We start from the raw sequence: 15393 nt of genomic DNA, 5'->3' as shown, positions 1-15393 counted from the left end.
GACCTTAATTGCCCCTAGATGTGAGAGTGACTGGTTGTCTTTCCATCTCTACAGTCAGCATGTCTGTGATTGATTGGCAAATTTACCTAATGACACCTGGGATCTGCTCCAGCCCCCCTGTAAAACCAAACGGAAAAAGCGGTATATGGATTTAATGTATGGACAGTTTAATTTCAACAACTATTTTTGAAAAATGTGCCTCTTCCAAGCCTCCCTATTTTTAGAAGTCCATTGTTAGAGTCACTTGAGTATTCCTGTAAGCATTATGTCCATCTTGTAACCTTGATAAGCTTTTACAGCAAAGAGTTGCAAAAGTATTTCCAAGAATTAGTCAAGAAACTCATGTAAGTACTTGCTAATATTATGTTTGACTGTACAAACTTCTAGGAGATTGCAAAGTGTCCTCAACACTTGATGATTCATTATGCATGGAGGCCTAGATTCCTTTGTAGAGGATGAATAAATGCATTATGTTTGAATTATTTAACAGTGACATGACCTGTGTTTCTGAGCTGATGAGCTGTTTACACCACTAATGTGGATGTTAGGTAAATAAACTGGCTCATACCGCAGTCATAACCATCCTCAGTCGTGTTCCTGACGGGCTTCAACTCGTCCTGACGCAACAACAAACACGAGGCCGGTGACACACACAGAGCCGACAAGGGAAGGGTTTTCAAGATTTAGGACAAACAAGGATGAATTAAACATCAGAGCAGATACCACTCCTGAATTACTCATACTTTCGTCTCCATAAACAGACAATCTATCAATCAGGGAGAGGACACACGAGCCTGTGTGTATCAAAGACTGACGCAGATACAGACGAGGAGAAAAAAAAAAGTGCTTAAACTGACGAGGACATCGGCTCCGTCAAAACAGGAAGTTTTCTGTCAGAGCTGAGCGAGAGGCCAGCTGCAGGAATAAAGCAAAGAGAGGATATAGGATATGCTCAAAATAAACATGAAGAAAAAAGTCACATAATTCTTCCAAAAGACAAACAACACAGACGTCATGATAAGGGTCTATATCCAGTTTTTTTTTCTTCTTTTTTAAAAGATTACAATCAGTAGAGGAATCATTACATAACCATTTAAAAAAGATAAATGAGGAAATCAAACAAATCAAAAACCATCTATTCTGATTTCTGTAGAATATTTGTATTACATAATATTAAAAAAAACACATTTCATTTACAACAGTATTCAAATATAATGCATAAAAAATACATCCCAGGGTTTGTCTTAGATAGTCCATATATGCTTTGTTTGGAAAAAAGTCTGTTTCATGCAGCATTTAAATTCCTTCATTCATCGTAATTGACTGAAATTAAGTCGACCAGCTTTACAAAGACCAGCTTTACAAAGACAACAGATATATATATATATATATATATATATATATATATATATATATATATATATATATATATATCTGCATAAAACAAAGCAAGATCATTGCATCTAACTAATTAGATTCTATATCAGAATACAATCACTTTCCTTCATTTGTTAGAGAAACAGATTTGTATATTAACAGGTATTGTAAAAAGATAGATAAAATATCTTTATATAAAATGTACTCCATCAGAAAATACGACAAATCAACTGCTGTGGTTTGAGAAGATGTATTTTTGTGGGATAGATTTGCTCTGATTGCTACAATTCTCTAATATCAAAAGAAGTAAGACAGTCTGACGCCCACCCAGCATCCACTCAACGTCTGATTGATGTTAGCTTCAGACTCAATACAAGCGGCCGCTGTCAGTCCGATGTGATATGAAGGCTTTACTCTCTAAAACAGGGTTCATTCAGGTGTGCTGAGGGACAGAACTCAATCAGTGACGCAGAGGACTTAAAGATCTCAAAACTTCCTCTACGATTTGAGGTCATGGAGACGAGTTCTTTTTATGCACATGACCACAACATTTTCTTTCTTTTCCCCTTATTGAATATGTGTGTTCTCCATGCCTTTACACTATGCACCATTGGAATCCGAATGTGATGACAGGTGTGAGGTTTTTTTCTGCTCATGTTGTCAGCCCCGTCAGTCAGTCTTGATCAGCGACCCGACAGAGCAGGTTAGTTGAACACTGACTATTAAAGGTCATTTCCCCCCCAGCGTCAAACTTTTATTTTGGCAGCACACCTACCCGTTTATATTTTTTACGAGAAATATATGATGTGTAAAGGGACTTAAAATTATAGAGTTGAAGGTCCAGTATGTATGACATCTACTGAATGAAAACATGAAACGACCTTACTGCACCCCCTTACAGCAGTTTTGCACCTCACCCTCGATTTGCACACCTTCACTTTCAGAGCATTTGTCCCTTTTGCCAATTGCCCCTTCTGCTCTTTTCCCTCTTGACTCCCATCCCCCAGATGTCCAAACATTCTGCCATGCTCGTGTTAGTGTATCGAGCAATGGGAATTGCTTTCAGATAACCACTTGCTGAAACATCTGCCCACCTATCACATGGGAGATAAATGTGTGTGCCTCTAAAAACACTGAACACATGATGTCTGAAGAGCATTTACCAGACTAAAAACAGTTTTATTCAGAATATTTGAACTGTCCTAAATCCAGAAATTTCACCGGATTGTGTTTGTAATTTGAACGTCAGCTGTTCTGTAATAGTCTTAGGATACACAGGGATATTTTGGGACATGACTTGTATTTTAGGCAGAGTGAAAGAGACAAAGTGTCCTTTCTCCACCAGAGTCCAGCTACACATTCCTCTCATTCTGCAGGGCACGACCTGACCACAGCTACATCTGAATCTGTGTCCGTCTAAAAGTCGGGGGGATTTTTTTTTTTTTTAATGTTTAGGAAATCTCAGAGAGGCGCACTGTGGGACCTGACAGCAGTGTGGGCCATTTAATAGTGTCTTTGTACAGTACTTTTTCATCTTCCTACAATCACATAATAGTGTACAAAATAAGTTACAGATATTCACTTTGATTGCGCTAAAACAAGTGAAAATGTTTGATTTTAATCCTCCAGCAGCTACACACAGGAGGGGGAAGCAGAGTGATTAATCTAACACCAGGGTATTTTCTCTAAATGTGAGCTCATCTTTAAGCAGCTGAACACACCTGACACAGTCACTTCTTTTTCTTTAAGACACGTATATGAACAGATATTTAAACTTCTGTGACTTTGGTTTTAACATTTTCTTTAGTAGATTAAAAAATGATCTGTAAAAAAGGATTGCTCCTTCCCCCCCTCTCAGACAGCTCTCGGCTTCAAATCTAAAAGAGGAGCAACTATCAGAGTCATTTCACAACATGATAAAAGCAACCTGTCTGTCTGAGACGCTAATTTGTGTCTTTGGTGCATCGCTTAATGATTCACTTGAATCTTCTTTCATCTCTTTCTGTTGACGGCTCATTATCTCTGCATGTCTTTTCTCGAAAACAACTTTCAGCAGCCCACCCTTCACGTACCGCCCATCTGCTCATCTTTCCCTCTGCAGGTCTGATCTGGGGTTTTGACAAAGTCCACATTACATTCAGGAGGAGGAATATTGTCAGACAGTTTTCAGTCTAACAGATACTTTTATTTAGCTTTTGCAGGCTTCAGTGGCATAAAGAGTATTGTTTTGTTTCTGATAGCGTTGAAGTACTGAAGGAGAAGTGTTTTTTTTATTGTGGTGGTAAGAGTGCAAACAAATCATTTGGTCTTGAAATATTTGCAAAGGAAAAACGGCGACATTTAAAAATGAGGGGAAGGGAAGCACCACAGTTCGCATTTATTACTGGGCTGAAAGATATTTAAAATTAACAATCAGCTTTAGCCCAACATCAATGTTTCTGCATATGACATGCAAAACATGATGATAGCTGGTTGTCTATCATCATCAATTAATTGAATATATTTTGAATAGTTTTATACAGTTTTATTTCCAAGGGAGTATGTACACTGTGGAAAATTGCTGTAATCTCTCTCTGCATCTCCTTAGGGGAAAATGCAGCAACTATTTGTGGATTTCACTAAAGCAGAGACTTGATGGTCTTTGCAACAAGGTGCAAAAAAAGTGGCTTTGGGTTAAAACAATCTTGAAAACATCTGCAATATTGTTGTTGCAAAAATCAGAAAAAAACATGCATGCATGTCATGTTAAGAGGAGTGGATTATTTTCTTATTGTGTGGATATTATGTCCTCAAGATACCAAAAGTGTGTCTGCTCCTTTCTATGACACACTGTGCAGAACTCCACAGGCTCTTTTAGTGGAGAAAGTTCAGAATTTGCTTGAAGTGAAGAAAATGGCCAAACAGCTGTTGTTTCAATTTCTGCAATTAAAAAAAAAAAGTCTTAGAAACTGGGACCTTCAAAAGGTCACTGTAAGGGTCACAGTCACTGCCACAAGCGAGTGTAGGAGGGTTCAAGTTATTTTAGCCTTGCTACAGAAAGCACTGGACCAAAGGAAGAACGATCATATGTTGAGAAATGGATAAGACTGAGGGTCAAAAGGTCTCCGCTTACTGATGATGCTCAACAATTTGAACCAACGGAATGAAAAGTGAACTCCACCAAAACCCCCTACAGTAAATCCCTGACACCTCCACACTCATTCAGATTCTGTCTCCTTCTTTTATTTCCTCTGACTCCTCCTTCACTTACTCCTCAAGACATTTCTAAGCAACAACTTGAATTCTACTGAATGTTACTGCTGTTATAAGACTTGTCTTAGCTGGTTATTGATTGCATTGAAGCAGCGTATGTGTAAAAAGGACTCACAGTATTTAACAACAAATGTCCCTTTAAATAGTTCTGAAAATGTCAAAAAGACAAGATAATATGATGCCAATATAGGCTATAACACCAACAAAAATAATATATATATATATATATATATACTGGCAAGCACTAGTAGAACAATCACAATTGATAACATTTTTAATGTATTTGTGTTTTAAAGGTCACAAGTTATCAATTTATTTCTAACACTAATATTTGTCTCTAGCCTGTCTAAAAACAGCCAAATATGAGAGAAGTCCATCCTCTCAGTCTTCTGCCTGCTCCACATTTCAGAAGATTTGTGCTTAAACATGCCGTTTTCATGACATCACAAAGGGCAGTAACCCCTCCCCCAGGTGGGCGACACTCCAACAGCTAGGTGTTTGTTCTGGTCTCTGAGTTTGCCTTTACATGTAAATAAACCTCATCCTCCCAAGCCCTTCCAGAGAGGGGCGTGGTCAAACGCCGCTCATTTATATTTAAAGCTACTGACACAGAAACAGCCTTTTCTGAGCAGGGCTGAAATAGAGGGGTTTATAGGCATGACCAAATACAGGATCAGAGTGGATTTCGAACAAGCAACTTTACATACATGTTTTGGGGAGCTCTGAGACTTATTTAAACTGCTTTCGTAGGAGGATAAAATGTGACCTTTTCATGTTCAGTTCCAGCCTGTTGAATACAAACTAGCAGTGTTTCACATTTTGAGCCGATTTAAAGGGACATTTTATGACTTTCACGATGAAGTGATCTTTTTTTTTTATTGCATTCCCACGGCCAAATGGACTGCTATAAAGCCGTTTAAAAAGTTAAAACATTGACGAGTATAAAATGATAGTCCTTCTTTCTCTGCACCATATTAAACCTTAGATCGTTTTCTTCTCTTGCTACTTGTGTCTGTTCGTCTTTTTGGAAAGAAGCTAGCAGTGTCTGAACTTAAAGCAGCCATTTAAAAAAGACAGATCAGGTACCTGCCCTCTTTCCTGGAAGCCCTTGTTCCCTTTTCCTAGAAAAACCCCAGAGCAGGATGTGATTTAAAAAAAAGGCGGTGGTAAATATTTGATCAGCAGTCTTATGAGTTGAAATGAAAATGTTTAACCACTAAACTTAAATCTGCGTGTCACTCAAAGGACAGCAGGTCAGGGTGATGCTCTGAGTCTTCAGTGCTCACGCCTGTTACTTTATTGCAGGGGGCGCCATTCCCCAGTAGGACCTCTTCGTCCAGGCTGATGCGGCAGGGAGTTTTCCCCGAGCGGGGGGTGGAGGCCAGACGGGAGTCCGACCCTGGAGCCTTCTGCCAGACGTCGCAGGGTTTAGCTCGGGGCTCCTGCTGAGTTGGATCTTTATTGATGAGGTCTGGAACGGAGAGCTGGAGCTGCGTCTGATGCTCCTCCACGCCGTCTTCTGTGCTTTCCACATCATCCTCTCCTCCATCTATCACTGCATCAACTGGACTTTCAGCCGCAACTTTCTCTTCCGCTTTCATGATCTCCTCCGACCCATCTCCTTCCGTCTCTCCCCGCTGCTGCCGCTGCTCCTCTTCAGAGATGAGTGGCGTCTTTTCCGGAGAGGAAAGGAAGGAAGAAGTGTCAGCTGCGTCTGGAGAAGAGACCACGGGATCTGAGGAGATCATCATGTCCTGGGTGGTTTTCAGAGCCCGAGGCAGGCGCTTCTTCCCTGACGGGGGTGGAGGGTCCAGTCGAGGGAAGGAGTCAAAGGAGGAGATGTGACTGGACGAATAAAGTAAAAAAAACAAAAGAACAGAAGACATCAATAAATCAAAATGGAAACAAAGCAATCATGAAAAGTCAATCAAGTAAACCTACAACATTTAACATTTTCCTACATGAACACACACTTCCTTCAAAGGTTGTATTTCTGGGTTTGGAAGTCAAATAATCAGTACGTTAACATGAGCAGTGAAGTCGAGCTAGATCAGGTCATTTTATTTAAATACTGTCCTTATCTCAGAATACATGCATTGAGGGAAAATTGGTTTATTGATGGACACATGTCAGACTCCATGCCAGTAGGTGGCGATATGCCCCTTTTAACTAGTTACTATTGGAGCTTCGTCTGTTCCACTTGACCTTACAAACACAGCAATGCTATAATAAGAATATGTGCCTCCATATCAAAGCTATGTGTAGTTTGACAGAATCACAATCTTAACAAAAGAATGGAGACCAACATACCGGACAACAGAAAACACAATGGGTGGTTTAATTGGCCTATGTTCAAAATCACAGCGGTTGCATGCATCGCGATTTGTAGCTAATAAATGTCATAATCCACTCCCACTCTTTCGAGGTGAATTCTCCTGATAATATTCTGCAACGTTCTCACTTCAGCTAACTGGCTTTCTGCGGGAGAAATACTTGTACGTCTGGCAGGAGAAACTCTGTATGAAGTCTGAGTGAGAAACGTAGCTACTGCTAAGTGTGTTTAAGTTAAAATGTCTCTTCAAAATTAAGCTAAAAAATAAAAGGAATGCAGGGATTTCATAAATAAAATTATCTTCTCATGTTCGTCTCTTTAATAAGAAGCTGGAGCAAGATGCTAGTTAGCTTCACTTAGCATAAAGACTGCAGTCAGTACAACAGGAAGCCTCACCCTACAGAAGGGAGAGTCGAATTAATCTTTGTATTTAACTCTTCCCAAGAACGCCAAAAAGTCTAACTTGATACATTAGAAATTCTTGGTGCATCGTCGAACATTTCTAATTGTCTGAAACTGAATTGTAGCCATATGCAATTAAAGAGAGGTGAAATGGCATCAAATTAGAGTCTGTTACTTTACGTGATGGGGCATGCATGTGTTTATTTGTGTGTATGTGAGAAGACCAGCCAGAATTTAAATCTACTTCTACTCGGAGTGTTTACAAAAACATTCAAATTTCTCAATCTGTTCACCTACGCAGGCAGAAAATGAATACGGTGAATACATCCCACGGCGATAAGCCAGAACTTATCTCTACAGCGGTGTGATTGTTCACCAGAGCCAACAGGAAGGCACACAAAGAAGATTTAGTTCACTGAGCACGGCTGTGCTGTACCAGAATGCAAAGAGCACAGATACCGGTGTGTTGCTGATGGATTGTAATGACTCAGAGTCATCTTTATTAGTATTCTGTGTTTGCTTGTTATCAGAATAGGGGGGTTGTTTTTGCTGCAGTTTCCCTTCCTGCCTGAGGGTGGCGTTGTTTACCATCTCTGAGATTTGAGATGTTTCAATACACTGCATGTCATTCCTAGCTGTTTTAAATATGCCATACTGTGATTTTTACTCAATAAACAAAATCAATGATGTGCTCACTTCATGTGAAATACTTTTTAGCAAATGCTAAATCAGACGTATGTAATCAGACACGGCAGGAGGATGCGGTCCATCAGGACCAAATCCTCACGCCACGAGAACAGTTTCTTCCCCTCTTCTGTCAGCCTCATGAATAATGTCCCTGACATAACACCGACTCTCATCCAACCCCACAGTGAGACAGCATCACAGTGATATGAAGGCTGAAACTGATTTTATGTGTTATATAAAACTCACTAGACTTAATATCTGTTTGTGTACACTCTGAGAGATTTCTGTACTGTAAATGTTTTCATTATTAACTGCACAACTCCTTCATTGTACCTTATGTACATTTTGTCTTTTATATTTTTATTCCCTACTACATACTGTTTATATTAGTAATTGCTTCTGATTTTAAATCTATTTTTGCTTTATTTCCATTGTAAATTGTTTTTTGAAGAAAACCTCCAAGTCAAATTCCCTGTACGTGTAAATGAACCAGACAACAAAAAAACATTTCTTATTCTGATACAATGAGGATTTCTGTCACACAGACAGTAGGAAACATGAGCAGTGATTTGCAAAAGTTTCATATTTTGGGCCGCTGGTGTTCAAGTGGTTATAGCGCCTCATATACAGAGGCTGTTCTTGAAGCTGGCAGCTTGGGTTCAAATCCAAGCTGTACAAAACCCTCAAAGTAAATTTTGTTTTACACAATTTTTATGGCACGGTAAACACAATTAATTAACTACTGTATCTAATCCACATGCTGAGAGTGACACATATTTATATGGTCATGCTCTTCTAATTTCAGTACAGGTAATTAATAATACAAATGTATAGTTCAGCAAAAAGAGCTGAGTTTGAGTCACATTTCGTCTCATACTTTCAAGATTCAACAATGATGAGTCACTTATCAATACGAAAGCTCTCAGCTCCACTTGGCCGGATCAGTTGGCGGTCCGGCCAGACTTTAACAGAACATCACAGGTACTGTCGACTGAATCTATCCACAGCTCAGTGAATGGAGATAAACAGGAGCAGAGCTGCTGAAAAAATGACTTTTGCTTGACTGATCTTTAGTTGAAGAGACAACAGATCAATGCTTCTGGAACAAATCCCCAAATACACACTGAGAGTCCCTTATGTGGGTTTTTGTGTGTGTGTGTGTGTGTGTGTGTGTGCGTAAAAAAAAAGAGTTTTTTTTTCTTTTTTGATATAGCAGAAACTAAAAAAGTTCAATTGCAGACGTCTCATGGCGGTGTTTGATGTGCAGTTATTAATTTAGAAACCACATTTCAAAGTAAAAGTCTGACATCAGTCACCTCTTCTGACCCAGCACCTTATTAAAAGTGACAGACGCTTCATTCAGAACAGGTAATTTCATATTTGTGTCGACAATAAGCCAACGTCTTCAAGAGACTTTATCATTAAATTGAATGTGAGGACTAGGACTGCACAAAAGCAGCACTGAAAGAAAGGCTTCATCTAATTAGAGAGCTGGACGTTAAGCCGATCCGCACGAGTCAGTTTGTGTGTCGTCAAACCAGCAACCTTCATGACACCAGCCAGAAACATAAAAGTTTAATTTATAAAGTTTTGTTTCAGGGTGTTTGTTTGCGTACCTGTTAGCAGTGGTGTGGTTGAGTTCGTCCATTCGGCTCCATACAGCACCAACACTCTTGTTAACCTCAGTTACTCCGATGTCCCCGAGGTGACTGGGCTCCTTTCTTCTTAACAAGTCGTTGACCTGAAGGATGAAAGAGCGAAAGACACATTAATAAACAAATGAACGCAAGGAATGAACGCAAGGCAAGGCAAGGCAAGACAGAAAAAATAAACAGAAAGAAAGAAAGAATAAAACACTGAATGAAAGAGAGAGAAAGATGAAAAAAAGGTTGGAAGAAAAGACAAACAAACAAAGAATTCAAGAAAGACAACTAGAACAGAAGGCACTTTGATTTAAATTCAAATGAACAGAAAAAAAGGTAATAAAATCCCCTCTACAGCTTACACATCCAGAATAACAGGGATGCCTAACATGAGGATTGGCAGAATTAATCCTTGTGCTTCGAGGACGCTGGCGTTTACCTTCGCGCCGACAGCCTTGCCCAGATTAATGGCATTCTTAAGCCTCTGTTGTCCTCCTGAGGATGGAGAGTCCGCGGAGCCTGACCCCAGGTTGGGATTAGCAGATGCTGGGGAGCGTCTGGCCGAGGGCAGGCCTGGCCTGGAAGTCTGAGGACTCTGCTGCTGGGCGATGGAGTTCTCAAACATACTTTGATCAACTGTGAGGAAGAAAGCAGACGGAGGAGAGAAAGGCAGAGAGGTGAATACACGGCAGGATGTTACAGAAGATTTGTATCAGCTTTAGCGGGCACAAGCTGTTGCAAAGCTGCAGAGACTTCAAGCATGAGTCGGCACATATGGGATGTTTGCTCTGAACGTCAGACATACAAAGTCAGTGATCCAAAGAGGAAAACCCTACTTAAACCTGTAAATCCCCACAGCATTTTGGAGATTCTTCTTGTATCTCTGAAGCTTTGGTGGAATTGCAACGTCAGCAATTTTGGCAGGGGAGAGATCCTTTTTTTTTGTAATGGTAAATACCCTTATCTTACAGAAGGGAACAACATGACAGAAGTTCTCAAATGTCTTCTTAAGACTTTTTCGGGTCTCAGTAGGAATCCATTTGAACTGCTTTGAATTGAACTAAAAGGAGCACAAGCTTCCGTCCTAAACTGACTAAAGCTGCGTTCAGCCCCATGTTACCTCCGGATCATTTGTGTTTATCTGAAATGGTTAAACTTTCCAGGATTCTTTTGTCCCAGAGCTGAGGAAGAGGTTGACTAATATGTTGGGGTGCTATTTTTTGCAGTTTTGTTGAATCAAAACAAAACTACTAAAATACGTGCGGGAGCTTAACTAGGGCAAGACAGATTTATGATGGGGCCATAGCGCCCCCTAGCTCCAGTGTGGATAAACATGACCTTTGAGTATAGGTGTAACGATACAATCAACTAACCATACGATAAATATCACAAATGTTCACAATACCACTTTTAATCAAGATTTGATCAAGATTTTTTGTATTTACAATCTCCAGATTTTATTAAAGGAAATGAGACTGAAGTCAATTTATGTATCAATATAATTTATATTTCCTTATCTGACAACAAACAATGTTAAATGTTTCCTTTTTAAATATATGTATTAACATTTATTGTTGTTGTATGGTCATGGTCAGGTGTACAGACGAACACTAATTACTAGCAATCAATTTCATTTCATTTCCTGCTTGAATGGGGGTATATACAAAAAAAAATTCAATAGCAGCAGACCAGGATTTTTTCAATGTTTTTATCTAAAGCTGCATGTTTTCGTTTAATTTGTGTCTTTGTATGTGACTTTGCCATTTTACAAGATACTTTAAATTTGGTTAGAACACATTTTAGGGATAGAGAGTTTCAGATATTCAAATATTATGCGAAAACTCCTCCTTGGTATCTCTGCAGCTTTGCACAAAACAAACAGATGTTGCATCATTAGAGCAAAAGCCAAGTATTTTATGAGAATTGCTCACAATATTTTAGGGCCAGATGGCAGCGCTGTATCACTTTATGTAAGGGCCATGAAATAATATAGAACACAAGACTTCAGGCAATTGTAATGACACATGCACAGTCAAAGTAAAATGAGGCAGAAATGGAACAAAATGCAGGATCAGAAACAGCAAAAAGTAAACAGGAAGTTGAAGTTGTTGCCAATCCAATTACGACGAAAGATCTTACCTGGGGAGAAATGTTTCTCGGCAAGCATTTAATGAGACATAAAAGTATCAGATTTCAGGTCATTTTACCTTTAAGGAGAGCAGAGCATTGAGCTGTTTCTGCTTACTCAATAAAAAAAAAGCTTCTAGGAGAGGACAAGTGAAAGGGAGTTAATGGCTAAAAGTTCAGTCAAGAGCTGCATAAACATGTCTGAAAGGTGGAACATCTCAGACAGATAAATGGAGAAAATATCGGCATTTGGATTCAGATGGAGCGCCAAAAACATCGGGTAACCTTGACTTCACTGTACACACACGATTATTTCACTTACGTACCCCAGCAAGAGATCTACAGCAGTGCATTAGCCAGAGGCAAGAGGAAATGTGATCCAATAATGTGAATCAACATGAAACAGAGGGCATGAAAAGTAACTTCAAGGAGACAGAGAGAAAGAGAGAGAGAAAAGAGAGAAGAACAGAGAGACAGATGTACAACAGAGGAGCATCTAAGATGTTTACTGTTCAAACTTGTAACAGGCCAATCTGCCAAGCTATTTGTGGGTTGGGGTATGGGGGGGGGGCACTGCCAGATTCGAGGCATGTCACAACCAATTATTTGTCCAAAAAATCCTCAAGTGCTTTGTGTCAAAACAATTATTTTACCGCTACCAATGGAGTTTGAGCCTCCCCAATCTTGAATTGTAAAAACAAGCGTCACCAACCAGGCGTTGTGTATTTTCACAGCTCACAAACGTGGCATGCAGCGAACATTAACACAACTCTGCTCCGAGCCAAGTGGAATATTGAGGCAGAAGACCAGGTTGTGGAATAAAGGCAACAGCACGAGAGCCTTTGCAATGTCTCATGGAAGACGTTGATTGTCCTCCATATTTGCTTTTCCTCTGAAGTCACGTTTTATCACGCAAGTTCCTGTGAGAACTCGCCTCTGTGAAATCGTTACGACGTACAAATGGCAGGTGCGTAGTCTCACGGCCTGAATGAATTACTAGTGGTTGACTTTAGAGTATTCTAATGTTACAAATCGCTTAAAAGGTCCTTGTGTCTGTGGGCTCCTCATTTTTAAAATTGGTTAAGATGTGAAACTAGCTTGAGAGTATGAACTTTAATCAAATAGCTAATAGCCAAGTATTTTCCCATTATTTCTGACTGTCAGCTAGAAGGTGAGCTCACTGATTTCTCTCAGAGGACAATATTAGATCTTTGTAAACCTCCTCTTGCCTATGTGTTAGTGTGACACAAATGGTGCCTACTTGACATGATCTGAGTCTTTATTCCACGTTCCTGTTGAGTGTGAAGGTTATTCAGAGAGAACTGACTGTATATCAAGGTCATCAAGTGAGCTCAGGATCAATAGTGACACACCGCACAGGCTATTTAAAATCCACATTGATCTCACCCGAGAACAAGGCCTCCATCTTTAACTCCTAATGGAGATGTAATGGATGGACTTTGCAATGTGATATGGCTCCTTGGAGGACTTCATGAAGGACACAAGAAAGGCCAGACGTTCGTGCAACATGCCAAACCAAACTGCTGCTCATGTTAGTGTAATTTAAGGAGTGAATGTTTTGTAGTCTGTTTTCCACACTTGTCTTCCAAAAACCCATGCCGCTAAAAAGGTGAAGCCTGCTGTTTGGAAATAAGCCCATGTGTCTCAGTCTGGCTCATTTACACACAGATGTGATTTATTTGGAGTATTTATGACCATTTTCCCTGCTGCACTGTCCCCGAGCCAGCTTTAAGAACTCTCTTCTCCCGGGGCTCCTGTGGACTCTAAACAAATGCAAATGTGGTTATTTCTCAAAGGCTGTCAAATAAAGAGATGCTTTCAGATGCCCATATACCAACAGATAGTAGAGGTCAGTCCATCCTCAATAACGTAGGTTACAATGCAACTGCAATGAGTGTGAAATATGCAGTTAGAGAAATCCAAGACGTAATTAATAAATACAACATAATTAATATCATACAGGGGGAGATAATGATTTTAGAGCTGCAATTTCAGAAAAAGAAAAAAGGAGAAACGACTTCAACCAAGGTCCTCAGGCCAGAGTCAAATTGAGAGGACGTAGACGTACAATACGTAGAACATTATTAGAATTTTATTATTAGAATTAGAATCACTCCCATGATTCTCTGCAAACTTCAAGGTCATCTTGTTGTTATTGTTTTAAATGAGAGCCCCCTGATGAATTTACACACTGCCTTTAACTAGTAAAATGACAAGGACTGGCAAGTGATTCTAAACTTCATGGTCATAACACCAAAAAAAAGGCATTTCATCTTTTCTCCTATATTTCTTTTTGTTCTGACATTTCCCCAGCAGTGTTCCCACCTCACAACTGAGGGTTTCATCTGTGCAAACAGTTAATCTATGTCGTCCTAATGAGTGCAGTTGGGACGTCCTCTGTGCTGCAGCCCTGCTGTGATTTAGGCTGATGAAACAGGTAGATTTTTTTTCTTCTTCTACAAATCTTGCGCCGGCTGAAGCATTAAAATGAGAGGGTTGATTGTTGAATCAGTCTGCACTGCAGCTTTAGACGAGGTTATTCATCAGTGAAGACTTCCCTCAATCATGAACATGCAGTAGAATATCTGCTTTTCTGTAAACACTCATTGTCGAACTCGGCAGCCAGTTTAAATATTTGAGTTCAAACCTGATAAGGACTTGTTAAATCAGCCAAACAGTCCTTGTTTGAGAATAAACAGAATGTACCCATGGTTTAAGTGAGCAGGAAGTCTTTGAAAACAAGGGCCTTTTAATTTTATTTTGTATTTCATGTTTTATGACTTTTTTCATTTGGTATTTCAAATATAGTTTTTTTGAGTAGTCTCTCAAATAAAGGCCCCGAAAACATACGCAGTTATTCAACTGAAAAAGGGGGAGTTGGCTCGAGGGCTTCTCGACTGTTTATTCAAATGTAATTTCAGTATGGCAGCTCTACACTCACCTCATGCAGAGTCTTTGTTTTATTTTTTTTCCCTACTCCACAAACCCTCTTGTAATCAAAGTGGGGAAAAAAAGCTATGGACACGTTACCAGCAGAGAGCTCCTGCAGCCTGTTTGTTTATCTCTGGAGGACTGAGTAACACTGTCAGATTACTGAGCGGCTTCTGTTTGTGAAATTCTCTTTTAATTACAAACCGGCCGGAAGGATTTCTTCTGCTGTAATTATCCTTCATTAACACCAAAATGAGAAATTCTTAATTTATCTCCTTCTGTGTATAAAGAGAATTCTTCAAACAGTCAGATTAGAAACAAACATACAGAGAATTTATGTTGTCATAAAAGCAAAGCTGAATGCCTGTTTTCAGTGTGTAATGCCGCTTTATTCTCAGGTGCTTTGTTGTTAAACTGCAGTAATTTCATCATGTGTAATCTGTCACTTGCACACCCTGCAGAATAAACAAGATAGAGCGGAAGAAAGAAGAGAAGCAGAGCCAGAAACAAAGTGGTCCACAAATCTAAAGCAGAGAGCTCTCACTCCCACTCATGTTCCAGGCGCGCTGAACCAGCTGAAGCTGTAGTGCAATCTTCTGCAACATGAGTGAAATTTATTAA

The 15393-nt window shown here is 39.6% G+C and overlaps 1 protein-coding gene across 2 annotated transcripts in view; it reads right to left on the bottom strand.

Annotated features, from left to right (window-relative positions):
* Window positions 1-1051: 1051 nt before the first annotated feature.
* Window positions 1052-15393, bottom strand: part of LOC306828782 (carboxyl-terminal PDZ ligand of neuronal nitric oxide synthase protein-like) — a 155103-nt gene continuing 140761 nt past the window's right edge. For both annotated transcript variants that reach the window (XM_079351435.1, XM_079351436.1), the window contains exons 11-13: window positions 10133-10329; window positions 9667-9791; window positions 1052-6474 (exon numbers count right to left, since the gene is read on the bottom strand). In XM_079351435.1, coding sequence (XP_079207561.1) covers window positions 5865-6474; window positions 9667-9791; window positions 10133-10329 — 932 coding nt within the window. In that variant the 3' untranslated portion in view covers window positions 1052-5864. The remainder of the gene's footprint in view (window positions 6475-9666; window positions 9792-10132; window positions 10330-15393) is intronic.

This window comes from Symphodus melops, assembly GCF_947650265.1.
Source record: "Symphodus melops genome assembly, chromosome: 8".
NCBI classification, from domain to species: Eukaryota; Metazoa; Chordata; class Actinopteri; order Labriformes; family Labridae; genus Symphodus; species Symphodus melops.
Note: the sequence above shows the minus strand (reverse complement) of the source record. Positions and strands in the feature narration are given on the sequence as shown.